Source organism: Volvox carteri (assembly GCF_000143455.1).
Source record: "Volvox carteri f. nagariensis unplaced genomic scaffold VOLCAscaffold_19, whole genome shotgun sequence".
Classification (NCBI taxonomy): domain Eukaryota; kingdom Viridiplantae; phylum Chlorophyta; class Chlorophyceae; order Chlamydomonadales; family Volvocaceae; genus Volvox; species Volvox carteri.
In genome coordinates this window covers 1,898,399-1,925,961 of record NW_003307562.1, presented here as the reverse complement: position 1 = coordinate 1,925,961, position 27,563 = coordinate 1,898,399, and the positions used below count along the sequence as shown (strand labels likewise).

Below are 27,563 nucleotides of genomic sequence, written 5' to 3'. Positions count from 1 at the left end.
GTGCTCGAATACGTTCAGGACTGTTCAAGCATTACCATGGCTGGTCTAGGCCGCTACGGTGCATAGCATAGGCCATCATCCCGTCGGGAATGACCGCAGCATTCAAAGATATTTATTGTTGTCGTCGTCGTTGTTGTTGTTGTTGTTGTTACATGGTCGTGGGTGCGTTCCCCGTACCTGCAAACCACCCTAATACGAGCCGAGGGCTCAAGGGCTGCCAGATCGCCTATAAGCATTATCCTACCTCGCACTTCCAACGAAACAAGTTATGAAGGATACCAACGACCAAAGGGAACGATAGAGTTGCGGTGGGACCATATGCGTTCCAGCATCCTTGCCAGGCGTTCAGGTTCCCACTTCATAACGTCCTTCATATGCTCGAAGCGTGGGAAACCCATATCAGATCTGAGTTTGTCGTACACCGGACAGTCCAGCAAAATGTGCTTCTCATCCTCGATATGGCTATCAGCTAAGCTAGCTTCACACTGGTTGCATGTGCCTGTATGTCCCATTCTAGACCACAGGCGCAGCATACTTTGGAGATGGATATCGGACCCGTCACTGGTGGCATTCCACGGCCAGGCAGCATCTGGGAGTACGCTACTGCAACAGTGTGCAGCGTGCCTTATGGGTCCAACCGGCTGTGGTTGTTGGCGAACGTGTAAACTGGCCCCTCGCCATTGGATCAGTCCGCTCGGTGTGTCAGGGGAGCAAGTCGAGCTCCAGGATGCAGGTGTGCAGGATAGTCCACATGGTCGGGTGTTGGAAGGTCGTGGGGCAAACACGGAGTGAGGCAAAAAAGGGGACCAATACTGGGAACCATGACAGGGGGGCCAGGTGTTATTTCTGCACATCGATACCATGTAGGCATGGTAGTTGCAACGATGTATATATAGCATGACAACCACGCCTAAAACAGGATTTCGCCCCACCGCCACATGACACCGTACATGAAGGTGCCGCCGACACCTTCACCACGGACGACAAAGATGGCACTGCATGAGGGCGGGGCGTGACCCTGCACCCACAACCTGGCGATGTTGACGAGGGCGATGAGGAGTGTGGGGAGTCAGTAACACCACAGCGAAGGGCAAGAAGCGTGGTGCTCTCCGTGGCCGACTGTCCCGGCTCATGGCAGCCCTCCTGGAGTTCTGCCGGCTCGTCAATGCCTTCATTGCACGACAGTCACATGGCCGTATCAACGGTCGATTCTCGACTACTTTTGAGGAGTTCAGTAGCATGCTCAGAGCATGCTGACCAGTGCAGACCAAGACCACGTATCCGATGGCGACTGTGTCGCGGTCTTGGAGGCCGACCGGGGCCGCACCGTTGTTTACATGCGGGGGTTGTGGTTGAGCGGCTATTGGCGCCGCAGGGCCACAACAAGGCCAACAGGCGCTCCGGCGCATCCACCGGTTGGATATTAGCGACGTGTGGGGAGGGAGGACGTGTGCACCTGAGGCTAATCTCCGCTAAGCAGACAGGGATAAGCTGGCTGGCAAGGTGCTTTGGTGTCATGAGGGATTTGCAGCCTGCATTGGGCTCCATCTAACAATGTTGGTTGCCTGCGGTATATTATTGTTGGCGCAAGGTGACCCTGTGCCTCGTGAGCCTGCCCCAAATTTACAGCCACGGTTTTACTTACAACGGCTTGTATGAAGATAATTCCCTTGGAATGAAGGACATTTCGTAGGAGGGGTGCTTGCCGCGTTCTATCGCAAGCCCTGGCGATTTGACGATCTGTTCCATCCTTTGCGTGCCTTTTCTGGTCCGCCATGCAGACGAGAACGGGCGGTTGAAGTACCTGATGCCTCACGCCCTTACACATTCAGCCAATGCGCTATGGGAGACCAACAACATCGTGCAGTTGATATACATGCAGCCAGGGCACGATGACCCCTCTGGGGAACAGTACATCATGCATGAGGATGACGAGAAGGTACACGGAAGTATACGGCATACCACTTCGCATACGTAATATGTCGTACATTGCACGCTTTCTCCTTGCCCTCCAGATATGTTTTGCTCATAAAGAGGACGGGTCAAGGTGCCTAGGCTTCTGGGTGCAATAGTTTGCACCATCATATGACAGTGAGGCATCCTCGTCCTTGGACATGCTTTGTTTATAATCCCGCTACACACACGCCCACCTGCACAGGCCCTTGCTGGTCAGGGAGGGGACCCGGCCGTGTGAGCTCTGAATCAGGCGTCCTTGGTGCAGTGGGGGCTGACATCCGCACCTAAACCAAGGCAGCCTCGTCGAAGCTATGGCCCGCGGGAAGCTATCTTCGCGCACAGATGTATGTGAATTAATTCTTCCGGTGAATCGTTAGTGAATTGTGGTGCTTTTAAATGCAATTCTCAATTCACATGTGGCATGCAATTGCATAAGTCATGACACTGACTGACTGACTGACTCTCCCCGGGGCCTCAGCCAAAACCTTAGTGTGCGCAATCGGCATATACCCAACTGACCTTGAACGAGGATAATTTAGGTACATACGTACACACATCAATATGGAGCATACGACTGGATCGAGCTTTTTGAAACCTGAAGCATATACTTTTGCAATGCAGGGAAAGAAAGACCCATCACAACCAACAATCATGGCACCGCCCCGACGACCTCTTTTCTCCTGTCCCTCTCTAACCTCGCCCGCCCGAAAAAGCCTCCACAAAATTGCGGCATCCTCCTGCCTGCAGCGAGCCGTGACATGAAAGCGACATCCCCCCATCCTGATCGCCCTTAGCAAGTTGTAAACATGTTTTTTCTGTATACCTGCACATATCCGACACAGCGTAACTCAAAGTATCCGCCTCAACCTTCAACATACCAACGGATATCAAAACGCACGAGAGGCAACAGCAGCAAGCGAAACAAGTCTTCCCCCACCAACAAACGGCGCACGACCAGCATGACGTGATGAAGTCCGTCATCCGAGTTACGAAAATTAAAAAGTATCCCTTACCGTACCACACAGTTAAGGGCTTTCCAAAAAGGCTTTATAACAATCAAACAACCCTCAAGGCACTCCAACGACAAACATATCCAAATATCATCACCTCACCGGATCAAACCCTCTGCGATTTTCCGCTCCTCCCCGTTTCGTCTCACTTCCGAATAAAGGAACGGACACGCCGTGTGCAGTCCCGAATACAGACCACTGCACGCAGGCCTCCACAACCTGTACATCCCCTCCATGCCCCTCTCTCCCGCCCACGCGCCCAAAAGCTTCCACCCTGTCCGAACACCTCATCTGAACCCGGCCTCGGCGCTCTGCAACTGCTGCACGGCGTGCGGCGGAGAGCGTGTGGCGGCAGGACGGACGTGTCGTCTAGTCTCCATCATTTCAGCAGCTGCTCAAAGCGCTTCGCGGCAATGCTGCTGAAAATCTGCACCTTGGTCACCGTCTCCCCAAAGGAGCCCTGCGACAGGAGGACGTGGGAATAAGTTTGCGTGGGGAATGGGGGTTTCCATAATGCAGGCGGCGACGGAGGCGGCGACGGCTCAGTAGACGCAGGAACGTGTGCGTGTGTGTAAATGGTCGTGTGTTGTTGTTGCAGCGGGATACCAAGTTTTTATGCCGTAAAGAAAAGAAACCGAGCCAAAGGGCACATCGCCTGTCGCTGTAATTGACACACATAGCCTGGAAGGGAAGGACAAGTGGCCCGTACCGGCTTGTACAAAACCTCAACAAGCTTGACTACGACTAAGACCGGGCTAGCACTGATGCCAAAAGGGAATTTTTGCCAATATCGCTCCCCTATGAATGACAAACTCATGCCTACAAATACCGGCGTACTTAAGTGTTGCCTCGATGTGAAGAAGTGCAGCCAAATACACACGGGACCGCCTCCTTAAGCTGATCTGAAAAATCACTTGAGGGGGGGGCGGCACTACCGACCACCTTCGTCTAGCAACTCTGGGTAGCAACTTCTTCTCTGGGTAGCAGAGGACAATATGCTTTGCATGGGTCCGCTCAAAAAGCGCGTTAGGTCCAACTGTGTTCCAACCGCTCTGAGGTCGGCGGCCTAATGCGGTAAAAGAACGTAACCGCACACAGAGGCCAACAATTACTCTGTGGATGGCCCGGTCCATGATTTGGGCGGCCTGATGTGATGTGTGATTTCCCGTCGGTGTGCTGTCGCTTGCGCAAACCGACGCTCCGACTCCACTGCACTGACTGCCGCCAGGACCACTGACTACAGCATCCCAAACACATTGTTGTGTTCCCGCCGGAGGCTGCATTGGCCACATTTCGGCTTCCAGATATTGGATGCCCCAATCGTGATGTATACATAGCGCGGTTTGCCTCTCCTACCTGCATCTCCCGGACCTCAGGAAGCTGAGTACCGAAGGACACCTGCAACAGCAGCAGCATTGCACACAGCAAGCCGTGAATGGCGACGATGTTCACGATGATGATGATGATGGGGCCACCACACAGACCCAGAGATCGGAGAGCAACAGCACACGGTTGATGATAATGATGCAGCCACCGCCTGGGCACACACCGCATCCCACTCACCGACAAGAGCGCGTAAACCAGCGCAGTGGCGCCCAGGGCTGTCAAGAGCGCCGGAGCCAGACCGAAGAGTGCCAGGCCGATAACCACCACGGAGGTCACCTCGGGGTTGGAGTTGATGCAGTCCAGTACCGTGGTGATGATGACGGCCGAGTCCTGCGGGTGGATTGTGACGATGGGTTTGGTAGCGGAAGGTGGGATGATTCAGATGCGCGCTGAGTTGTAGTATGTACTAGGTGACGGAGCAGCTGGAGATGGCGGTTGGTGGTCAGCTTCATGGAGGGTACCTGTGGTGTGTAGTGTACTTGAGTGCGTGGTGCAGATGTATTGGAAACCCTCTCTATATATACAAGTACATACCAATAGAGCCACCTGCTACGTGTTATACAGCTGAAACAGATTGGTGGTGAGCAGGGAACTACAAGACGGGTCCAGATCTAGATCCGCCGGATTTAAAGCCGCCAGCCAGGATTCCGGTGGCGGGGGAATCGGGAGCTGTGGGAGCAGTCGCCAAGGTGGCGAGGCGCCACACTGCAAAAGCCTAGGCATGACTTCCACCAAGATATACAACCACCACAACCAACAACAACAAAAACGAAAACAACAGCAACACAGGCCCACACCAGCTGCCATTGCCATCCTCCCCCTTTCCCTCCCCAGGACCACGACAAGCCAGCCGCGAGCTGGCATGCAATGTGTGTGGTGGTTGGGCAATGGCCGTGATTTGCATTACGGCCCCGGTTGGAGGTAAGTGGGATTACATGAGCTCCCATGGGCGAACCTCGGGGAACTCCAGGACATAGAAGGCCAGCAGGGCGATGGCGACGGGGGCGGCGAGGTACCGGATGAAAGCCTGCACGTGGAACGTGGGGGGGAGGTAAAGAATAGGTAACGAAAGAGCCACCGAGGTGGGAACCGAATAGGGGAGCCCCAAGCCGGACAGCGGAATTGGGTCATGGGTGGAAGTTTGATAGGGGGCAGGGAATTACATGCAGTTTGGGAAAGGGGAGGGGGAAGCAGGATGGGGGAGGGGAGCGACGGTATAGGAGTTGGAGATACGCGTCCGGGGAAGGGGAGTACCGGAGCATTCGTTTTTTCGGTCAGCTTCGTGGATGCTGGTTGCATGTCGGAGGAGCCGCAGTGTCGGGGGAGGGGCGGGGCTTCCAGGAGTAGCTGGTACAACCGATCTGGCGATTGTTAACGTTACTGTGAGTGCAGATTGGCTGGTTCGGTCAGGTTGCAGAGGCGTAGTTTGGTGAAAGGAGAGGAAATGTCATAATGCGCGGGAGCGGGCTACGGGGGCGCTTGGCCCTTTGTTGCGGTGTTTGGGCGGATACGGCAGCGGAGGCAGTCGATGATCACGGATGATCACGCTATTAGGACTCCTTAGACAAAAGTTTTACGCTTTTTGCTATAGGAGGCTCGAACGCGCCTGAGATTGCGTACCTCGATTAGTTTGGGTAGGATGAAGAGCGCAGCTACCGAAAGGCTGAACGTTGCGACGGGGTGCTCGAGTAAAAATTTTGAAGCGTCTTGCAGGGGAACTGTTGAGAGTGCGCTTGCAATGTCAGCTGAGGTCAGGGCGCCTGCAACTTGGGCAACCTCGACCGTCGCCTTCACAAGGACAGTCCGATTTTTACTGAGGCCAGGCCGAAGCACGCATGGAGACAGTTTCATACGTTGCCCATTTTGCAGAGAAATGCGCAAGCGGGAAGCCAGCGAAGCCATGGGTGAGAGAATTGCACCGGCAGTTTTGTTCGAGAGTGTTGCACTTCGTCTGCGGCAAGAGCTCTCTTATCCAGTCCCAGATATCGTTGTCGTGGGGAGACGTACTATTATTGAGAGGCAAAATTGTTCAAAATCAACGGTAGAGCGACCGAAACTTTGACGTACACTTGCTGTTTTGAAGGCAGGGTGCTGATTTTATGCCAACATTGTGGCTTGTCGATTGCACTTGCACATACCTCGACTGAATCATTTACATGTACCAGTCCCGGAAACGTGTTCCGACACACCACAGCACAGAGTTCTAGGCTACGTATGGGCCGGTACTATCGTGCGACATCACCATGTCCTCAGCCAAGTTCTGTCTTTCAGTGATCTTGTAATAAGTAAGCTAGGCTTCGTTCAGTCCTAAACGTTTACGTATCACTACCAGCTCCCTTCCCGAAAGCAAGACTTTTTGAAGTGATGCCAATTTTACTTTGCTGAAGTGGGTGAGTTATTCAGGGGATACTTTCCCTCTTTTTTGGCAAGTTATCAGCAGGTCTTTGCCCAGAGAAATGCAGTCACTCAAGTGCAAGAACCTGGGCTCCTGACACGTGTCACAGCGTCCTGAGCTGTTGTAATAAAAAATGAAATTAATTTACATTGTTTAACAGGTCGCCTTTGTTCCCAATTGCTGTACGGCGTCAGTGTTTCGGGTTCATCTTTATCCAAGCAGGCGCAATAGCCCTTTTACGTAGGTCAGGTTTTACTTCCTGCTGCTGTTGGCAACATAAGACTGTGTTGATCTGCCATTTCTGTGCCGAAGGCGGCGGCGACTGGGATCCACGCACTTACAGCTCTGAAATTTTGCGTTTCCTAACTCAAGTCAAAAATGTCGAAGTCTAAGCCACAACTTCGTGAGCAGGTGGGCATAGAATTACATAGCCACATAAGCAGCTTGACGAATCTACCTGGCCTTTCAACTAACTCTCGCCCTGCCGCATACGCGCGCAGAACCTAGAAACTTTAGATGCGGCGAAGCTTACCCCGCTGTCTCCTGAGGTCATCAGTCGTCAAGCCACGATAAACATTGGTAAGCATCTTTATGACGGGGTCCTAGTGTGAGCGCCGTGAGTGAGTCGAGCAGTTGCAACGTGTTCATATGGGAGTGGGCAGACAGCGTTTGGGGGTTTACATGCATCCGTCGAGGCTTGCTGTGTGTTGGCCGGGCAAAGCGTGTCCCGGTCCAACAAGGCCCTTCCAACCCCAGACCCCGAGCACATCGCAGCCCGATCCGTCGAACGTAGTTCAGGCCATATGGGGATAATTTATGCTGGGTGCTTAGCTTCGTGTCGTGCAGCTTAAACGGTGGCAAGCCAGGTTCCCAACGCACCACCCTGGGGTCTCAATTCTGCGGTTACACCCCTCTCAACTACGCGTTGGAGTTTGCACTTCCCCACAGCAGCTGTGCGTTATCGCATGGAATCAATAACCTGGAAATCGTTCCTCAGCTTGGCGTGGTGTAGCACCGGGAAGTACACAGCACTAATCGCCTTGTTTACCCCTTGTCGAAAGTGGGTTCGTGCGACAGCTAATCACGGCAGCTCATCCTCGGCAGACATCCGTGTCGTTTAATATGTTCAGCGACAGCTGCAACAATGATGCCCGCGAAGCTTCTTTGGCATGCGAAAATGCGAATATGACCATGCACGAGAGACCGGCCGCAGACCGGCTTATCCGCCTGAACCTTATTCGCTTTCGCTGTGGAGGACCTTATCTTGGGAGCAGGAGCCCAGGGGCCGGAGGCAGCATGGCATGGTGGGCATGCACCCAACGTGGTGACGGCGGTGACACTGCGGACAGCACTGCACAGAAGGGAGACGTGGAAGCTGCACTGCTGGATGACCATCTGCAGAAGCCGAAATGGCGTTTTGCTCACACAGCAAATCTGGGGTTGTTGTGACAGGTCTTTTTCCGCGCTATAGTTCCGCCAGTGCAGCGGTAGCAGTCCAGTGCACGTCGAGCTCAAGACGCGCTCGCAGGGCTTGGCAGTGCAACGTGCACTGGAAGGAACGGACAGCATGTTGCAGAGTAGCAGGAGACCCGCTGGTGAAAGACAGCCTCTTGCATTTGCTCTGCTGCATCCTGCTGAATCCCGGCATTGGATCGTTCATGTCGACCGGCAACCAGAGCTTGCAGCAAAGGTGGAAGATAGCTGGACTCACCTGACGACCCCGCGTATTGATGAACGTCATAATGCCCTGCGCGGATTCCCCCCCTCGTGTTTGCATTGGTGAACCCGAGCACGGCGGAACCTGAAGCAAATTTTGGATGCGTGCTAATTCCGCTTGGGAAGCCACTTGTTTCACATTGTCTGCCTCCTGCCCGCGCCTGCTACCCAAACCCGCACAGGCACCATTGGTCATGTGGCCCACGGTAAGTCGACTGTGGTGAAGGCCATTTCCGGCGTCCAGACCGTGCGTTTCAAGAACGAGCTGGAGCGTAACATTACCATTAAGCTGGGCTACGCTAATGCTAAGATCTACAAGTGCAGCAATCCCAGCTGCGAGCGGCCGGCCTGTTACCGTGCCTATGGGTCAGCCAAGGAGGTAAGGAGCGCTGTGTATCTGTCCATGCTTTTACACGTGCGGAGCGCAAACACGGACGCGAGCATTACACTGCGTGGAGGAGGGGCTTTAGTTGTCCTCCGTGTGCTGCCTCACGGGCCGGTCCTTGATGGTCATCATCGTCACGTCTTTTTGCTGAAGCTTCCCTTAATGTTTTCCGTAACAGACTGCTCATCCCTGACGTTTAGCTATTCAGGTTAATCCTGGATTCTTGAATGGGTTCTTCTGCGCTGCAATCACATTAGGTTCATCCCGTCCTCCTCCTAACCGCCTTATGCACCTACACCTCGAACGATCCCGGTTTGCAGGACAACCCGCCCTGTGAGCTTTGCGGACAGTCTATGGACCTCGTGCGGCACGTGTCCTTTGTGGATTGCCCCGGCCACGATATTCTCATGGCTACTATGCTCAACGGTGCTGCGGTCATGGACGGCGCGCTGCTGCTGATTGCAGCCAACGAGACGTGCCCGCAGCCTCAGACCAGCGAGCATCTGGCTGCTGTGGAGATTATGCGGCTGAAGGATATCATTATCTTGCAGGTCTGGCAGGGAGGCTGACAAGCGAGCTTGGGTTGGGCGCTGGGCCGGGAGCGTGGACGACGCATGATGGCGTTTCCTTGGTAGCAAAGACCAAGGGGTCTGCTTTTTCATGCACTGGTTGGCGCTTAATGCATCCTTCTTCACAACCCATCCATGCAGTAGACCTTTTTAAGGGTTCCGTATGACTTTCATCGTTGTTCCGGCAACTGTCCCTTTCCACCCTTCTCCCCTGTACCCATCGGGGTTAAGGTGTCGGAGTTACAGATACTCCTTTTGCTACTTGTGCAAAGCTGTACTGGATTTGATGGTCTTTTCGTTGGCCCCGTTGACCCCTTTTCCCCATTCCCCTACCAGAACAAAATCGATCTTATCACGGAATCCAATGCCACCAACCAATACGAGGCCATCAAGAAGTTCATCCAAGGTACCATTGCAGACGGGGCGCCCGTTGTGCCCATCTCAGCGCAGCTCAAGTACAATGTCGATGTGGTGTGCGAGTACGTCGTGAAGAAGATCCCTGTACCTGTACGGTAAGTGCCCGAGCAGGGGATGAGGACAAGGATTGTATACTGCACAAGGCATACGGCTTACGTTGAGAAAATCTTGAACATGGTCCGCGCTGCGTTGGCCTTTCCCTTCCCCTCTGCTGCACATTACGATACAGTCGTACGATGTTGTACCCAAAAATGCCCAAGAGTAGCCCCCTGGTTATTCGACGGGAATCCTTATGATTGGCAGCAACCCACCCCCAGCCAGGTTCTTAGGCGCCTTCGGGACAAGGCCATCGTGGTCTTGCGCTGGATTGCGCGTTCCTATGCCGTTTAAAAGCCCTATCTTAAATGGCCGTAGTGCTGCGCGTTGCTTGCCTCACCCTGTGTATTCCGAACTTGAATCCGTGGCGCCTTGTTTTCATCCGCACAGCGACTTCACGTCGCCACCCCAGATGATTGTCATCCGCTCTTTCGACGTAAACAAGCCAGGCTCTGAGGTGGATGAGCTTAAGGGAGGTGTTGCGGGTGGCTCCATCTTGCAGGTTGGTTTGCGACGGGTTGGGCGGGCTTGGGTACCCTGGTTGGGTTCGTTGGGCTGAACGGCTGCAGCAAGTCTGGAAATGAGTTGCTGTGCTGAATGCCATGGGTGTGGCATTCGGACTGATCGTAGCGCAGTAGCTGCACACAGTGGGATTGAAATGGTGGTGACCTTTCTCGTCAGAAATAATCCAGACAGAAATACAGAAAATTCAGTCCTGAACTTGTCTTGGCTGTGCTGTTGCGGCTCCTGCCGTCCTGCACAGGGTGTGCTGCGCATGGGTCAGGAGATCGAGGTGCGTCCGGGCATCATCACCAAGGACGCCGAGGGACGCGTTAAGTGCATCCCCATCTTTTCGCGGATTGTATCGCTGTTTGCGGAGCAGAACGAGCTGCAATTTGCGGTGCCCGGTGGCCTCATCGGTGTCGGCCTCACGGTAAGCGATGTCCAGGGTGTTCTATTTTAGCCAGACCTCCAGGACCTTCGCGGCATGCCTGGCCTTGGTGTGTATGAGACAGCTGCCTGCCTAATGATTGGTGAGCTAGGCGCGAGGGTGCTCATTCTCCTTAGCAACCATCATGTAGTTCGATTCACTTCCTGGATAATGCCCACGTGCGTGAGGTCTGCTGTGAACCGCTCCTGTTACATATGCTCGTGTTCTTCGCCACCTCGGCTCGCTCGTCGCTTGGGCCCCCTGGGACTCCGGACCAGTGAAACCCCAGTGCCCATGGCGACGCCATTTTTCCTTCGCCAGCAGTCTTGGCTTCATATCTGGGTGTCACCCTTGCGCGCGCGCGCGCATACACAGGTCGACCCGACGCTGACCCGTGCTGATCGGCTAGTGGGTCAGGTGCTGGGTCAGGTGGGCGCTCTTCCAGACGTGTATTCGGAGCTGGAGATTAACTTCTTCCTGCTGCGCCGTCTGCTGGGTGTGCGGTCGAAGGAGGGCGAGAAACAGGGCAAGGTGAGGGACCTAGGGGGAAGGGTGGGGTTGAAAGCTTCGGGATGCTGCGTGTGGCTTAGAGGGTGACGGAAAATGGAGGTCTGAAGGATTTGCCAGAGTTGAAGTATCAGTAGTGACTGCGGTTGCAGGCAACAGATAGTAATTTATCTGTTCATCTGCGGCTACTGTTTAGCGTCCACTATTCCATACCGCGTACCAGGGCTTCTCCGATGATTCTCTGTATTAGCCCCGTTCAGGAGTTTGAGCCTGCCAGATGACAAAAGGCTTGCCCAATGCCTTGTGCGCGGTCCAGATTACGTCCCATTACGACCGGGTTCGGCACACCCATTTGCCAACACATCTCCCGTCCCGTCCTGGCCGCCCGCGGGTTCAAACAGGTGACCAAGATGAGCAAGGGCGAGGTGCTAATGCTTAACATTGGCTCCATGTGCACTGGCGCACGCGTACTGGCAGTGAAGGGTGACTTGGCCAAGCTGCAGCTCACCAGTCCCGTGTGCACAAAGGAAGGCGAGAAGGTGGCACTCAGTCGCCGCGTGGAGAAGCACTGGCGTCTGATTGGCTGGGGGCAGATCCAAAAGGGCCTCAAGATGGACTTGCCCTCGCGCACGGCGTGAGGATGAGGACGCTACCGGCCGGACGGAGTGTGGAATGGTGCACGTGCTACCTGGGCCCACCGCGCATGGGCCCATCAGAGTGACGACGCTCAACGGAGCGATAGGTTTCAGCTCAGCAGCGCACGGCTGGGGTGGTGGCTGCTGATTGTGGGAGTGGTGGATGCGGAAGGCTTGCGTGGGCGCAGTCTCGAGTGCTTTTTGGGGTCCTTCATATGGGAGGTCTTGAATTCCTGTCTGTCCTTCACTGCAGGGGTGAGGAGAGGCAAGGAGTCTCTTTTGAGGTTAGCGTAGGGGCAGAGTGGCGGGTGGCCACGACAGCTTTAAATTAGGTCGGGGCTGGCGAGTTCTGGCCATAGCGGATCAGTGCTGCATTGCAGTAGCAATGTGTCCCGTGCAGGTGGCCCGGGATGGGCATCTGAGGCTGAGCATTCGCGCTGGGTGTACAGGTTCCATCCGCTGGCTTGTGTTAGGTAATGGAGACGTCCACGAATCTGCGCGGCTGCAGGGACATTGAGGTCGAGAATGCTGGGTGCGAATGGCTATATAGGTTTCCTGGTGCAAATGCGTACCAGGTGCGCTGCGCCGCGTCTCCATTGCGCTGCTGCTTGCGGACAAAAGCTGGTCGATGCACTTCCGCGTGGCTTTAGTGGCTCTTTTTTGGGGGCCCATATGGCTGCTTCGCTAGGGGCATCTGAAGAACCCCATGCGCAGCGGTAAATCCTATCTTAAAGCACGTGTTATGTTTAGAGTGCGTGCTCGGAGTGCCAAGTTAGGGGTATTCCAGGCACACGAGGCATGTGGCACAATGTGCAGGACGGGCACTGGGACAGGGGGAGGCGGGCGCGCTTCGGGCGTTGACAAGGGTACGGACGAAGAGTGTGGAGCTGCTGCTATGTAGCCTCATTCGGTCGTATACACCTGGCGCAGCCTGATACATGAAAGTACGAGTCACATGAACTTGTGATAGCAGCGTACGCTTGAAGTTTGCGCTGTTTTAGATGCCTGTGACGGTTTCTGCATTTTCGTCAAATGAAAGGATGCGGATTAAGAACATCATGAAAGCGCAGCCCGTACAGTTGGGGGAGACACGGAACGTAGCGCTGCTGCGGACCGGACGTCTGGATCGTAAGGATCAAGGGGGCAGGTTTCTTCGAGTTGTGAAAGCCGCTGCAAACATTCTCATGTCTGGGTAAAACCCATAACTCGTGGGGACGGCGATGACCAACCGTGCCTGGTCTGGCGCCTGTTTTTGACAAAACCTTCTTCGAGCAGCTTAACTTTTGGTATCTGCTGGGTATGTAAGGTTTTACTGGTTGGTACGGAAGATTGATTTCCGCGCGAGCTTTGACCCGGAATCGATGAGCATGTGTGCACGCACCTTTATCGGACTCGCTGAACCCGCTTACTTTTAAGTACTCGCCAACCTGCAAGTAGATGTGACAGTAATATGTGTCCATGAAATGTACCTCGACCTTGCAACATTTCCGGCTAGCTCAACAAAGTCTTGGCTATCTCAACAAAATTCTTGCCACCTAACACCTCCGGCTTTCTCTATCCTTCATTAAACTCTACATTATCGATTAAGCATTATACCTAGTTTCATTTGCGACGTATGATTACAAGAGGATAAACCACTGTTGCTCCCCGTCTCGAAGACACACTTCGCAATGCTGACTCAGTTGGAATGAAGGTGGCAACTATCAATGGTAGAATCACAGATTTATAAATCTCACCCAACACCGATCAAGGAAGTCGGGTCACCATCGCATGCTCATGCGTCGAAACGCCCATCTCTTATATCATATTCAAGACAGCGAACGGCTGCATACTGCGCTCATGCGCCAGATCCCTACGCCGCGATGGCCAGCCGGGGCGACTGGAGCACGGAGCTGTGGGACATCTGTGCGCAGCCAGGAGGGCCCAACATGTGTTGTAAGTTCGCAGACATATTGGAGAATTGCGCGTTTGCATAAAGCCAAGGGAGCTTCCCCGCTGATCGTGTCCGGCGCGGAGAGCAGTCCTGGGGCCCAGCACACCTGCTGCTGCGGGGTGTGGGGGCCCAGCATGTCATGCCGTCCACGTGGCCGGCTAGCCAATAGGTGCCGCATCTTGGTATGCCACGCGTAATGGGATGTTACGCGGCAGCTGCCGCTGCATGCTCCTCAGCCCTGCGGGTCTTTCCGTAGCTCTCTATCAGGTGCCACTTGTTGATCACCCCATGGACGTGACAGACTGCGCTGCGACACCACTTGCGTAAACAGTTTTTTAAGTTTGAACAACACAGCGCTTTTATCTTATCAAGCTCCTGCGCCTCCTCCCGGCCTGCACCCAAAAAACATCCACTGCATCCACCCGCCACGCTGCGTTTGGACGATATATGTCAGTCCCCTCCACACCGCAGCACGTCCTCTCCCACCCCTGCCCCTTCCTCCACGGACCTCCTCTCCCTCCTTCTCTCTCCCCCTCCCCCTCCCCGCCCGGGGCCTGCAGGTTTGTCCCTCTGGTGTCCTTGCATCCAGTACGGCCTGCTCCTGGAACAGCTCCCTCCGGTGAGGTGGCCTGATGGCTGGCTGGTCGCCTGAAGGGACTGCGGCCGGCAAGGGGGAAGGCGGAGGAGGAGGAGAGAGCAGGGAACCCAAACCTCAATGCCATGTCCCGGTGTTACTTACGGCTAGGTAGCGGCCACAGCCGTAGGGCCCCGGTTGCATCCCGTCAGATCGTTACACCAGATCGTCGCACCAGATAACAGCAGGGGGACGGGATGACGGGAGAAAAGAGAGGGGGGTGCGACGAAACGGGGGGGGGGTTCGAGTGGAAGGCTTTCCTTGCTGTACATTCCCGGTCTCCTGTTACCTCCTCCTTTATCACCCGCTGCCGTCTGTTGCGGCCTGGCTGCCATTGCTGCCTCTGGCGCTGTGGACACCGCGTTACACCTCCCCCTTGGCTGTCAACTCGTGCACCACCACAGGGCTCGGTGACGTGTGCGGGCAGCGTGGTGGGAGGATGTGCGCTGTTTTGTGTTTTGTGGGTGCTGGGGGACCTTCTGGGGGCGGCGCTCCTCACCAAGGTGTTCACGCTGCCTTGTACGGCGCTCGTACACGCACATACGCGCGGCTATATACGTCGCAAGTACGGCATACAGGTGGGTATGCGCCGCCTCTTGCTGGAGGGTGAACTAACCGAGTTATCCAGACTGTAATGCCGTAGCAGTGCGCTTGCGAATATTTGAGGCCCTCCTTACCCGGCAGATACTGTAGATAAGGTTTGCCAACGTCAGCTGGTCGTCCGCTGTCACCACATCCCTCCCTCAGTGTCTGATCCACCTGAACCCCGGCAGAAAGCCCTGCATGTGCTGTGTATGCTGGGCAGTCCAGAAGTACATGCTTTTCTTCTTTTACGGCTTGGAACTCACAAAACATACATATCCCCTGTGGGGCGGTGTGTGTGGTTGCAGCTTATTCCCAGGTATCACTTCCATCCGCACCGCTATGTTGTTTTCCTCACCTAGCGATGCCCCGTGCGCCCTTTCCCCGTCCCCCACCCCACCATGATCCCCCAACCCCCCTCCGCTGTGCCGTACAGTCCCATCCGCTCCACGACTGCTTGGTCACGTGGTGCTGTGCGCCGTGTGCGCTGTGTCAGGAGGTGCGGGAGGTGGTGGTACGGCAGGCGGCGGAGAGAGAAGGTAGGTCGGTGGGTCGGTGGGTGGATGCAACCTACCGGCCCCGCGCCCTGCCTCCCTGCCTACTTGCCTGCCAGGTCCGCCCCGACTAAGTCCCCAGACCTGGCTGCCTCAGTGCCGCGCCATGTCTCACGCGGGCCCATCCCTCAAAGGAATCATGCTTTTCGCTGCTAGCTCAGCAATCTCTATTCTCTCTTATATGTCTAACCCTGCCTCCTCTCCGCCACACACTTCCCCCCCCTCGCACTTTTATCCACAGATCAGCCGCGCACGCCGCTGCTCATGTGCCGGTCAGGATCCGGACACGACCGGGCCGACCTGTCCGCCAGGAGCTCTCCGGCGGGGTCCCGGGCGGCCTCCGGGCTTGTGCCGATGGGCTCGGCGCCAGAGCCGCCGACGTCACCCGCAGGCGGCGGCAGTGCCGCCACCGCCGCCACGTCCTCGTCGTCAGCAACAGCGACAGCAATGGTAACTTTTAGCGTGGCGGGTATTTCGGAGTCACACAGCGGGATCAGTGCTGAGAAGGGCGGGTTGGAGGGCAGAGTTTCCGGAAGCTGCTGCCACGAGGTTGGCTCGCCGTCTCAGCTGCCGCAGCGAGCGTCGGGACGCGCCGGGGGCCTGCTGGCTGCTGGTGTGTCGAGTCCGAATGCTGGCACGGGCGTTAGTGGCACGGTTGCGGGCGCAGGAGTGGCAACTGTGACTGCGACATCAGCAACAGCCGGTGGCGGTGGTGGCGGTGGTGGTCCATCGCTGGGGGGTGCACTGCAGGCGGATGCAGCGCTAGTTTCCCCGCCCGCGGTATCCGGGCGGGGCCCCCATGCGGCGGCTATGGCTGGAGCCGCTTCGAGTCAGCAGCCGGGGGGCCCCCGAGTGCGGGGGTGACACGTGCTTTGTATGTATGTATGTATGTATGTATGTATGTATGTATGTATGTATGTATGTATGTATATGTGCCTTGACCTCGGGCTAATAGGCAGATAGTCAGACAGGACAGGCGAAACGTAATGACATGTAGGTAGGTTGGCCGGCAGGGAAGCAGCGTATGCGGCCCTCTCCTCGCACCCTCACCACGCGTGTGACTGGGGAATCAGGAGGGGCGGATTTAGAGTGTGTGGCGGGTGGGAGGAAGGAGCCAGCAGTAGCAGCAGCAGCAGCAGGTGCAGGTGCAGCAGCAGCAGCAGATGCAGACGGCCGAGCACCTGCGTGTGTTAAGCAGGTATGAGGAGCAGCAGCAGCGGCTGACACCGCGGCGGCAGCAGCAGCAGCAGCAGAAGAAGCAAGGACAGAGACGGTAGAAGAAGCCTCAGCACCAGCAGCGCACACCGCGAGCATGTAGCGGGGGAATAAGGCGCAGTAGCGGAAGCAACCGAACACAGCTTCATTTGCCGCTGCTGCAGTTGTTGATTGCAGTTCACATTCTTCGCTGGACCATTCCGCTGAGCCCATATGGTTGTGTCGCACCTCTTTTGCTGCTACTGGTGGTCCTGCTGCTTGTTTTGCAACACTTTAGGAGGATACGGGGTAATGGTGAGCTGCGGTACGGTGGATGCAGGCCGGGGTGGGTTATACATAGCTGATGAGCAGCAGCAGGGGGGTTACACCGCACACGTGCGGGGAGGAGGAGATGATGATATCCGCTGTTGCAGGTGTCACAGCGGGCTACGAGGCGCAGTATGTGGCGCCGTCTAAAGCTGATAGTTTAGAGCTCTAAAATCCGGGGCTGAAATCGCTCCGCCTTGGCATATGGCATATGGCATATAGCAAAGCTATCTGTTGACTCCGTATAGTTGTGACTCGTTCAGTTCCCAGCCGGCTTTTCGGTGGGAGGGGCTTCCGAAAGCGGTCCAGCTGGAGGCTCTCGTCTGCCGCAGCCGAATGTGATATGTTCACGGAGGAGGAGGCTGTGGAGGAGGAGGAGGAGGAGGAGGTAGATTGAGTGCTTAACGGACATTGCAGCGCTTGGTCTTCATGGTGATGCATATCATGCTTTGTCGTGACACCCAGCCGGCACCAGCTGATGCAAGGCATGTGCCTGCTAGCTCCGCGCTAGGTAAATGAACTCCTTCCCGCATCGTGGGGGTTGGATTGTGCCGACTGTGCGGTTTGGGTATCGGGTGGTGGGGGCTGGCGGCACCTCAGTAGAGGTGGGCTGGTGATGCGCCAGTAGCTGTCCATAGCGGTCCATCAGATGTGGACTGGTCGCACTTTGTGAGGTTGCTGCTGTTAGATGAAGACATAATGGCTTTCCAAGCGCTGAGAAACCACTGGCACGAGCCGTGTAGTGGCTGGTCAGGAGACTATTAAGATGCAGAGGACTTGGAAGCGATTATCTGCTCTGTAGCTAGGTGGCCACACACCCCCAGGTGGATGTGTAATATTTTTATGTTAAGGGAAGGGACGTGAGGGCTCTCACACTTGATGAGCGGAAGAGGCCCTCCTGAGGTACAGGAAGATGTGTGTGTGTGGGGGGGGGGTCCCCGGCAAGGAGGCGCCTGGATATGGCCCGCACGCATCTGGTGTGCCATCCTGTGTGTGGTGGGGTGCTGCGATGTATTGCGATGTAATAGTCAAATACTGCTGAGTCGGTCAAGTGGGGTGATGATGAAATCGTGGTTCCTGGTACGGGGTATGACTTGGATGTGTGTGGCTGCGGAGTCCTGTGATGACGCAAATCCTCGGTTAGCGGCCCGGCCGCCATCCGGCTGCCGTTCACATGATCATTAGGAGGGATAGCTGGACGGCAGCCCGGAGGTGCGCGGGAAATTATGTACAGAGTTACTCGGTGGTATGATGCTTTCCTTTCACGCGCTGTAGGCGGTGATTCATAGTAGCGGCTCCCATGGTGTGGGCATGTATACATATATACAGGTGGCTGGTGGCAGGCAGAAGTTAAGGCCTGGCTTCTGCTCCCGGAGGTTCCGGGTTCAAATCCGCCTGCCGACCCCTCGGTGTGTGAGGGGTGGTGAATTTGGAGGTGGTCCCCCATCTTGTAGACGGTGTAGGACATGATTATATCAACTTGCGAGCTAACCAGGAACTAAGTTGTGGCGCCGTTGATCCGCTAGATTTGGTTGGATGCTGGTGGTGAGTTGCTGAACCCAACGAATACATTCTGAAGTCGGATGGGGTGAACGAATTAGGGTGCCCCTCTCGCAGGGGAGAGCAGGGAACTGCCTCGGGAAAGGGGGCCGCTGGTGAAGCTAACCCACCCAGTAACAATACAGCTGTGAGGTGTGGGGTCAGACCGAGGCGGGTGGGTGACATCTGACCCCTCCACCCGGCATTCCTCAGACGGGTGTGGGACACAAAGGCAAAGGTACGCAGACGGCACCATCTCACTGCCACAGCGCCTACGGTCTGCTGCTCTTTGGGGTGTGTGTGTGTGTGATTTGCTAGTACAGAAGGTGGCTCTGACGAATTGTCGAAGCATGTATAAACCGCTCATCCAACACTTTGTATGTAAAAATAGATGCCAAGGTGCGCCAAGCCGGCTGACTGACCGGACACAATCATCCCTCTGCACAGAACTATGTGGTATGTTTGCTGCGCTTGCAGAACCTGCAAAGAGGTTTGATTGCTGCGTGAACATCAACAGCCATTATAAGCTGTAACAACCACACACATTATAAGCCCGACATGGCCCTGGCATCGCATACAATCACTTCTAAGTGCAAAAGTGTTGTTATCGGCAGCAAACCAATGAACTTTCCCCACATATCACTACCCTTAAGGATGGCTGGCTGTCAATTTATGACACAGACAGTGGCTTGATCAGGTTGATATCCTGTATAGGTTAAATCCTGTACCCCCACTCACGGTAATTCCGTTATCATGCCGAGCTAATGAATGCATGTTGTCATCCGTCCCTATGTCCGGTACATGTCTCGCCTCACACCGCCATCTGCCGCATCACACTCTGGGAACCGGCCTCCCTTCATTTTCCCGGTAATCCCTTCATTTGACGTTTTTTGTTCATTCCGTGCTCATTTCGGAAAGAAGGGCTGAGGATCCTTCAGAACATATCGAAGGAGTTCGGCTGAAGTGGTCACTTTGAATGCATTCCTTTGCGAAAGCCTCCTAATATCGCCATGCCTGGAACTGTTTCAATTACTTATGACTGTATACATACTCCAAGGGTAAAATTTCGCTCAAATTTGAGCTTGTCCCAGAATTATGGGCTGAGGGGCCTTCAGAACATATCGAAGGAGTCCGGCTGAAGTGGTCATAATTCACGGATTCCTTTATAGAAGCCTGCTGATATTGTCATGCCAGCAGTTTTTAGTAAGAACATGGCTTAGCATGGTGAAGCATAGTGTTTTGGAGCTACGTTCAGTTGGGCGGCCAGCTCGGCAATCGCCACCAACCTCGGCCGCGAACAGAATCCAGAGCACCTTCAAGTTCAGGTAGATAATGGAATAAAATGGCCATAATTGCCTTGCCCAGCAGGCGAAGTTTCAGCGTTTGCGGATTTGGCCCCGGCTTCGTACGCTAAACGGACTTGCAGCAGAACGAGTACAAACGCACACAGCATCTGTTCGCAAGTCCTGCTTGCTGTCGAGATGTAGTAATAGCTAATAAAATGGCCCCCCTAGTTAAAACATATCCACGTTACCTCTGCGACGGTCGACTGTATGCGTTCTCTAAATTTGAAATTTCGTGTGTGTCCTGCGGACGCAAGTATAATAGCAAGTCTCATGCATATAATCACGCCATCAGTCAGCAGTGCGTCCAGCCTCATGGTGGTAATAATGGCAAAGAGGCCGTGGCTCCTAACGAGATGGTCGCTGGACGCAGTGAGAAATTGCTGCAGTACATTGCCACGTACTGTGTATAGTTAATACTTGCGACGTTCTATATGATGCAGATGAGTCTCCTCAGCAACAAGCTCCAGTTGCGGCGGGCCCTTCGGTGGTTGACGTTGACCGTCGAACGCACGTTGAACGACTCACAGGCAACATGGCTGGACACAAAGCGTTGACTGTAGATGTTTACGCTATTGGACCTAATTTAGGTGACGTAGGACACAAGCTCGCTACAAGGAAGAAATTTGAGAAGAACGGCACCCTTGCCGGTCTCCTGGGCTCCCTCACTGGCGATAACGACGTCAAAATCATTAAATGCAAATGTGGCATTGAAGAGCTGGCTGAGCTTTTCCAGCTGTTGGGGGCTGGTGAGTCACAGGACTGTGTTAACCAGCTCCACAATGCCCGCCGCCCCACGACTCTGCAATAATGGTGACAATCATTATCCTGTGTTGCTTGCTACTATTAGTACTTTGGTGTTATCCTGAAATGTTTTTGAATCGTAGACTTCAAGGGTTGCAGTCCGAACAAGCTGACCATATACAAGGTAACGGTAATATGTTCTTTGTCCTGCTACTTATGTTTTAATGCAGATGTATTCAAGTTCTCGAGTGTCGAAGAGACAGAGCAGTTCCTCGAAACTGTTTTGAATTCGGATGACCCGGAGTTATTCGTCAACTCGAACACTGGCGGCCCAGCACGTGTACTGGAGGTCAACATGCCGCTCCAGAACGTCAAGATTATCCGTACCATGATCGTCGTCTACTCAAGGGATCTACATTTGGGGGGCGCCCGTTTGCACGATGGGAGACCATCAGGCAGTCCGGAGCCACTAGGTGCTCAGCCAGCCAACACCACTATCATGAAGAAGGGTGCTCCACCTGCCAAAGCAGTGGCAGTCGTTACCGGTGTGACGTGCAAAAGCGGTGCATCAGTCATAAGCCGTACGGCCAATGCTGCTGGGGCGGTGATGCCGGGAACCTGCTCCAAGACACAGATACCCTTGGGTGTTGTCCTCAATCGGCTCAACGTACCTGCTGGTTCGGCACCAGCGGATGCTGTGGCGGCAGCTTTGTACTATATCAAGCGGGGCTTCAATGAACACAAGGGTGTCCTCCAGTTGGCAGGTACACATTGTTCATTGCACTATTGTGGCGGCTTTGAGAATGTTGATACTTAGGTTTCTGTCGTACTACACATGGACTAAGACTTCAGGAAAAATGGATGTGCAACTAAACGTAGATAAAATTTTATCCTTGGTTAAATGTTTGAGGTTGGGGTTAAAATGCCTAATTAGACTATAATCTGCTGACTGGAGGCTGCTGGCTGAGTCATGTACGGCTTTCACTCCTTTCCTAAAGAAAAACCCCCATTTCTCATGATTTCTTGCAGTCAACATGCTGCCGCCTGCTGAGGATGGCCTGGGCCCGATCCGCCAGAAGGACATGACTCCAGAGCTGCAGACTGGGCATGGTTCCCAGGCGACGGATAAGTTTCCACGCAACGTAACAGATGGGGACCGACAGCGTGGCAAGTTGCTGCAAACCTGCTTGATTGCTGCGACAGGTATGTCATGCAAGACAAGAAGTGCATTAGTACCCATTAATCCAAAGCCTGGGTTTCTATAAAGCGTATGTTGTACTACCCTTTCGCCTTCCATGTACAGTTAGATTTCGCTATTCCATTATTGCTCTTGTCACGACATAGATATGTACACAACACGACACGCTAAAAATTGTCACACGTTGCCTTTTTGCCTGCAGGTGCAGCTGTGGAGCAGATGTTGGCAGCAGATTCGAGCTTTCCATTCCTGCTGCTGCACCAGACCGCCGGCCACTTGTCCAGCGACACCAAGTACAGTGTGCCGCCATCAAGCAGCAGCCGAACCCAGTGCCCCACAGATGTCCAGCACCTTATCAGGAAGTGAGTCCTCGTCAAGTTTCAGTTTCATGCCAAGATTATTCATATGAGGGTTACAACATGGTCGGACATGTTTTTATAATAAATTATATGGATTTGAAATGATATTAAACTTGGCCTACTTGTCAATGTCCCATTGATTAATTGACCGATTGACCGATAAATGCCCCGTTGTTGTTGCACTTCTCAGGCGCTCCTTGGACATTGTGGGCCCTGCGCTGTCAAAGGGGCGAGTGCTCAGCTTGGAGGAGCTCGCTGCTCACAATCTGGTCATCTCGGGATGGGAAGCTAAGGAGGCCAACCTGCGTGCGGCAGACAGCGTGCTGAGTCCCTACAAGCACGTGTTTAATGACAAGATCGAACTGCAGCTGGAGGAGAACGTTGCGGATGCCATTCTCAGGTGGGGATGGAGGGGAGCCCAGTGGTTTTCCGCTTTCGGTGTGCATCACTACCTGTGATGCTGCTTATAATTGTAAGGACTCTGCTTCCAATTCCAACCATTCCATGTGCCAACACTTCCCCGTTCGCAGACGCCATATCCTGATTGGCCTCAGCCAGGACACCACATGGGAGACATCAGTGAAGATCCTCCTCAAGGATGGGGGTGAGCAAACGGTTTTGCAATTATTCTCTGTGCATTACAGCTGTCTTGGGTTAGCCAGTGACACTATTGGTCCCTTTTCTGTACCACTCATCTTGCATGCGCCTGTGTTGCTCATGCAGTGAACATCCATCCGGCCGCTGTCAAGGCCTTCGGTCCAAAGCAGGCTTTTGGCCCTGTCAGCCGTGTGGGTGCAGCCGTGGTGGGTGCTGTCAACGGGGCCGCTACCACGGGGGGTGCTGCTGACAAGGGCATCGCCACGGTTGGAGGCGTGAATCGGGCCACAGCTGCGGCTGGCATTCCCAACAAAGCTGCAGCGGGACCAGGTGCCCCTGCTGGTGCAACTACAGGCGCCACCACCGCAGGACACCAGGCCACAGCGGACGTTGCGACCCTGGGCCACCGACGTGGGCAGCGGGGGGAGTCTGCAGCAGCCATGAAGGCAGACAAGCAGACAGCAAAGGCTGGCTCAAAGCGCCGACGTTCTCTGCCTGATGTCGTCTTGACTGAAGCGGATCTCCCCTTCTTGGAAACAAAGGGGGAGGGGAAACGATGGTGGTAATGGACGCACATTTATTTTGGGACGAATGCATGCGTAATGTGATGTGATGGACAGCCGCAGGGTCTTCTTTTATGGAGACTGCTTTGTTTAGGACTGAAGGCGCTTTCATATCACGTGATGGACAGGGTCTTGAGATGGCTTTGCTGTCCATCACGTGATATGAACGCGCCTTCCTAATTAGGACTGAAGGCGTGTTGATATCACGTGATGGAAGGGGCCTCTATTTTATGGAGACGGCTTCGTTTTGGACTGAAGGGGCATTCATATCATGTGATGTTCATTTTATGTCCAAGTTACAAGTTCCACACAAGTGTAGGGGTGTCCATAAAACCCAGGGGGGCCATTGACGGTAAATCGTTTCTAGTGCAGTTATGTGGTGGATCATCATCCCTTGTCTGCTTGAGCATGAAGCGCCTTAGAGCGACGTGCCGGGTCTCCCAGACTTCCGAGAGGAACCTGGCCAGTGCACCAGGGGTGGGGTCTCAGTCATAATCATGTGCATGTTGCACCCTTGAAACACGAGGTCACGTTCGTACTTAGCCCGTGTACTAGTGTATGCTGGGCATTCCACAAAGACATGCATTTCGTCTTCAATTGCCCCGCAATCACAAACTAACGGTGGTATGATGCGCTATGAGGTCGTCAACTCACAGGCCGGCTGGGGGCTCAGCTCCCAAACTCTTAAGGAAAGCTAGGACCTTGCCTGTCCAATACTCAGTTTAGTCTGTTCATTTTATGGAGGGGCGTTCAAACTGTAGGGAGCGTTCATTCCAGCGTTCGAACTGTAGGGAGCGTTCATTCCATTCCCTTCATTGTGTAATGATGATTTGGGTTGTGGAATGAAGGGCCAAAATGAAGGGATGGATGTGGATTGAATATGAAATGAAGGCTCCTGGTTCCCACACCTGCACCCACACCCGCACCATTACCACCACACTATGTCATATCCGGTCTTTAAATCTGACCAGACAGGAGACCCAGGGGCAGACCGGCGGGGGCTCCAGTTAGCCACACTCCCGCAGGCCACCCCGCACAGCCCTTGCTTTCCTGCCTGCCTGTATGCATGACTCCGATGACTGACTGACATGCTGCATTGCGGGGTCACTGCAGACGAACCTCCGGCCTGTCCAGAGGAAAGCAAACATTCCCTAACTAAGGAGAAGAAGAGCCTCTTGTACAGATTGCTGAATGACCAACAAATGGTGCACACAGCACAACATTGGCAAGACAATCCTGAGCCGCAAACTCTCCTCCTGCCTCTTACTGCTGCCGCCCAGCTGCAGCTCCTCATGCACGTCCACTGCAAATGCTCCCACTGACACCGCCATGTCCAGTCCGGCTCAGTCATCGGGTTATACGATTTCCTTCTTTCGGCAACAGCACCACCAACTCATCACCAACTTGAGTAAAAATATCCCCTGAACACTGAACCGGATTTTGCTGCTGCTGCTGCAGAGGCACCTGAACCTGGGCCGGGACTGTCAACACTGGTCACACTGCCACCAGACAGCCATATGCCAACACATATTGCGACTGACACACGGTCCTCTCTGCATGCAAGTCAACCCGCACATACACCACCATCACGACCATCACATCGCCTCCCACCTAACCATTACACACACAAACATTCCGGCCATTTAGCGATGAACCACCTGCAGATGAATTGCTTCCACCCTTCGAGCTGATCATCTCCGACATGCCGACGTGTTATACCTACTCGCTCATTAGACACCTCATCCCCCACCTTCACCCACTACTGCAACCCAAAGCCCTCGGAGTTGTTGATGGCCAGGCGCAGTAGCGCCGCCAGTTTGGTAGGACTGCCGTATTCGGGCAGTAGCAGCGTGTTGAAGCAAGTGTGAGCAGTGGGCAGTTTGTGGGAGTCAGGGCCGTCCCGCTGTATGACGGGTCGCAGAGAGCCGAGGCCCCCTTGCGGACTGCGGTCGCTGCCGGTGAAGAACTTGAGGAAGGCGCGCTGGTCCTGCGGGGTTTGTGTGTGTGGGGGGGGGGTGTTGCGGGGAGAGATGGAGGTCGGGAGAAAATGGCGAGTAAGCAGGCGCCACGGGGAGGTGGAGGGGAAGGAGGGGAAGAGGGCGACATACAAAGGGAGGGACACCAGGGGCGGCAACACAAAGAAACTTAGTATATGTCCACCACCACCACCACCACCACCACCTGAATCCTTCTTCACCCCTGCACCCGCACATCCCGCCACGTCCCCAAAGTACCCGCACATACATATATACACACACACACACGCCGCACCTCCTCACTAAGCTCCTGCAGCACCACCTCCCACAGCCAGCCGACCACCCGGCTGTCCCGCCCGTAGCCCCCCTCGTAGCGGGCGGAGTCACGGAGGGCCGCGAAGTCCAGACGGGGACTGCCACACACCAACCGCTCCAGCTCCTGAAGGGGAGGGAGGGGGAGGGGGGCCCCGGTCAGGGAGAGTTATAGGGGGAGAGGTGACGGGAAGGGGGGGAGGAAGTTGGGGCATTGGGGTGTGTGGTTTCGGTGCTATACACGTAAGTAGATGTCGACGTACGTAGTAGCCATGCTTGAATGGTTGCGACTCAACTAGCTCAATTCTGTTTTGAGCTTTATCTTCCCCCTTTCCTCCCGGCGGCCCCACACACAGAGTCAAACACACACTTCCCGACCGCCTCCGCTTCCGCCCATGGCTGGCCCCCCTCAGGCTTTTACGAACACCCCCCACATGCGCGCGCGTGTGTGTGTGTGTGTGTGTGTGTGTGTGTGTGTGTGTGTGTGTGTGTGTGTGTGTGTGTGTCAGGGTTCGACACCCCGTACGGGGCCCGCAAATTTTTGGCCTTTTTTCGGTATCCCCGTACGGGCCGTAGGACTTTACGGTGGCCCCCGTAAGGATTTTGGGGCGCGAAGCGCCCCCATACGGGGCCGCCCCCGGACCGGCCGAAGGCCGGTTACGGGGGCCCCCGTAAGGATTTTAAGGATTTATAAGAGGCCGTACGGGGCCCGTAAAGTCCCCCGTAGGGGAGAGGACGGACCGATTGCCGACTGCCGTGCAAGGTTGTAGTACCCTTTGACTATATAAAGGATAAGGCCACACACTTGGCAGACATAATTCTTATTGCAATATTTAACTACACTTTTCATAATACTTTTATAACTTCTGGTCTGTAACATCCAGGGATGGCAGCAGGGTTCGACACTGACCTTCCTGAAACTTGCGGGATCCCCCGTACCTCCCAAATTTTCCTTACGGAGGGGCCCCCGTACCAGGCTCCTGTACCGGCCGAAAGCCTTACGGGGCCCCCCGTAACCCCGCAAAACCTTTACGGGGACACTGTCCTTGGCTGAAACGCTGTGGAAAGTGACGCTTTGCATTTTTTTGCCCCGTAAATAGTTATTTTCGTTATTTTCCCGTGAACCATTACACACGGGGACACGGCACACTCAGCGAAAGCCAAGCGCCTTGGCCGCCGCGGCCGCCCATCCCTTCTGCTCCTCTTTCTCGTCCTCCTCCTCATCTCATCCACGCACGACTCATCGGTATCTCGTTCTACGTCGGTCTCGTAGTCACTGTCACTAAAAGCCTCATCGTCACTAGCGGGGTATGTTGCTTGTACCAGTACTTCAATCTCTGGGTCAGTCGCAACCTCCTCATTATCATCCTCTCCGTATGGATTCAAATTAATTTTGCTAACGTCAGAAAACAACTTGTGAATAATGCCTGTATAACCCTTACGCGAGTAGATCTCAGCGGCCTGATCAATCAGTGGCTTCGCCCCGGTATCAGCAGCAGGTCCCAACATCCCCACACGAAGTAGTGAATCAAGTGTGTGGCCTTATCCTTTATATGGTCCGTCCTCTCCCCTACAGGGCCCCGTACGGCCTCTTATAAATCCTTAAAATCCTTACGGGAGCCACCGTAACCGGCCTTCGGCCGGTCCGGGGGCGGCCCCGTACGGGGCGCTTCGCGCCCCAAAATCCTTACGGGAGCCACCGAAA

At 54.7% G+C, this 27,563-nt stretch overlaps 6 protein-coding genes across 6 annotated transcripts in view; 4 read left to right on the top strand and 2 right to left on the bottom strand.

The window, feature by feature from the left end:
- Positions 1-36: 36 nt before the first annotated feature.
- On the top strand, positions 37-2,194 carry VOLCADRAFT_91146 (uncharacterized protein; the record flags this gene model as incomplete). Its single annotated transcript, XM_002950651.1, has 4 exons — positions 37-58; positions 525-788; positions 1,782-1,939; positions 2,159-2,194. The coding sequence occupies 4 exons, from the start codon at positions 37-39 to the stop codon at positions 2,192-2,194; spliced, it is 480 nt and encodes a 159-aa protein (XP_002950697.1).
- A 1,151-nt stretch (positions 2,195-3,345) lies between these two features.
- On the bottom strand, positions 3,346-6,343 carry VOLCADRAFT_104824 (uncharacterized protein; the record flags this gene model as incomplete). Its single annotated transcript, XM_002950546.1, has 5 exons — positions 5,973-6,343; positions 5,308-5,379; positions 4,530-4,682; positions 4,323-4,364; positions 3,346-3,426 (listed from the first exon to the last, which is right to left on the bottom strand). Exons 1-5 carry the CDS (start codon positions 6,252-6,254, stop codon positions 3,346-3,348), a joined length of 630 nt encoding a protein of 209 aa, XP_002950592.1. The 5' UTR covers positions 6,255-6,343.
- A 686-nt stretch (positions 6,344-7,029) lies between these two features.
- Positions 7,030-12,757, top strand: eif2G (eukaryotic translation initiation factor 2 gamma). The gene is made up of 9 exons (XM_002950650.1): positions 7,030-7,158; positions 7,248-7,326; positions 8,646-8,842; positions 9,169-9,399; positions 9,754-9,929; positions 10,321-10,432; positions 10,694-10,864; positions 11,237-11,392; positions 11,770-12,757. Exons 1-9 carry the CDS (start codon positions 7,126-7,128, stop codon positions 12,004-12,006), a joined length of 1,392 nt encoding a protein of 463 aa, XP_002950696.1. The 5' UTR covers positions 7,030-7,125; the 3' UTR covers positions 12,007-12,757.
- A 1,108-nt stretch (positions 12,758-13,865) lies between these two features.
- Positions 13,866-16,570, top strand: VOLCADRAFT_91142 (uncharacterized protein; the record flags this gene model as incomplete). Its single annotated transcript, XM_002950649.1, has 5 exons — positions 13,866-13,938; positions 14,497-14,555; positions 14,975-15,148; positions 15,589-15,691; positions 15,948-16,570. The coding sequence occupies 5 exons, from the start codon at positions 13,866-13,868 to the stop codon at positions 16,568-16,570; spliced, it is 1,032 nt and encodes a 343-aa protein (XP_002950695.1).
- Positions 16,571-20,257: 3,687 nt separating this feature from the next.
- Positions 20,258-24,405, top strand: VOLCADRAFT_104821 (uncharacterized protein). The gene is made up of 9 exons (XM_002950648.1): positions 20,258-20,481; positions 20,553-20,858; positions 21,084-21,617; positions 21,883-22,056; positions 22,254-22,413; positions 22,601-22,810; positions 22,941-23,014; positions 23,134-23,213; positions 23,362-24,405. The coding sequence occupies exons 1-9, from the start codon at positions 20,268-20,270 to the stop codon at positions 23,449-23,451; spliced, it is 1,842 nt and encodes a 613-aa protein (XP_002950694.1). The 5' UTR covers positions 20,258-20,267; the 3' UTR covers positions 23,452-24,405.
- Positions 24,406-25,329: 924 nt separating this feature from the next.
- VOLCADRAFT_81197 (uncharacterized protein) overlaps positions 25,330-27,563 on the bottom strand; it is a gene marked incomplete at its 3' end in the record, with an annotated part of 6,313 nt that continues 4,079 nt past the window's right edge. The window contains exons 7-8 of the mRNA XM_002950545.1: positions 25,842-25,985; positions 25,330-25,551 (exon numbers count right to left, since the gene is read on the bottom strand). Coding sequence (XP_002950591.1) covers positions 25,330-25,551; positions 25,842-25,985 — 366 coding nt within the window. The remainder of the gene's footprint in view (positions 25,552-25,841; positions 25,986-27,563) is intronic.

Excerpts from the sequence above, each read along its gene's own strand:
- eif2G (XM_002950650.1), top strand. The coding sequence starts at position 7,126 with ATGTCGAAGTCTAAGCCACAACTTCGTGAGCAG. Across the intron at positions 8,843-9,168 it reads CCTATGGGTCAGCCAAGGAG|GACAACCCGCCCTGTGAGCT; the intron begins GTAAGGAGCGCT and ends CCCGGTTTGCAG. Across the intron at positions 10,865-11,236 it reads TCATCGGTGTCGGCCTCACG|GTCGACCCGACGCTGACCCG; the intron begins GTAAGCGATGTC and ends GCGCATACACAG.
- VOLCADRAFT_104821 (XM_002950648.1), top strand. The coding sequence starts at position 20,268 with ATGGCCCCCCTAGTTAAAACATATCCACGTTACCTCTGCGACGGTCGA. Across the intron at positions 21,618-21,882 it reads GGGTGTCCTCCAGTTGGCAG|TCAACATGCTGCCGCCTGCT; the intron begins GTACACATTGTT and ends GATTTCTTGCAG. Across the intron at positions 23,015-23,133 it reads GATCCTCCTCAAGGATGGGG|TGAACATCCATCCGGCCGCT; the intron begins GTGAGCAAACGG and ends TTGCTCATGCAG.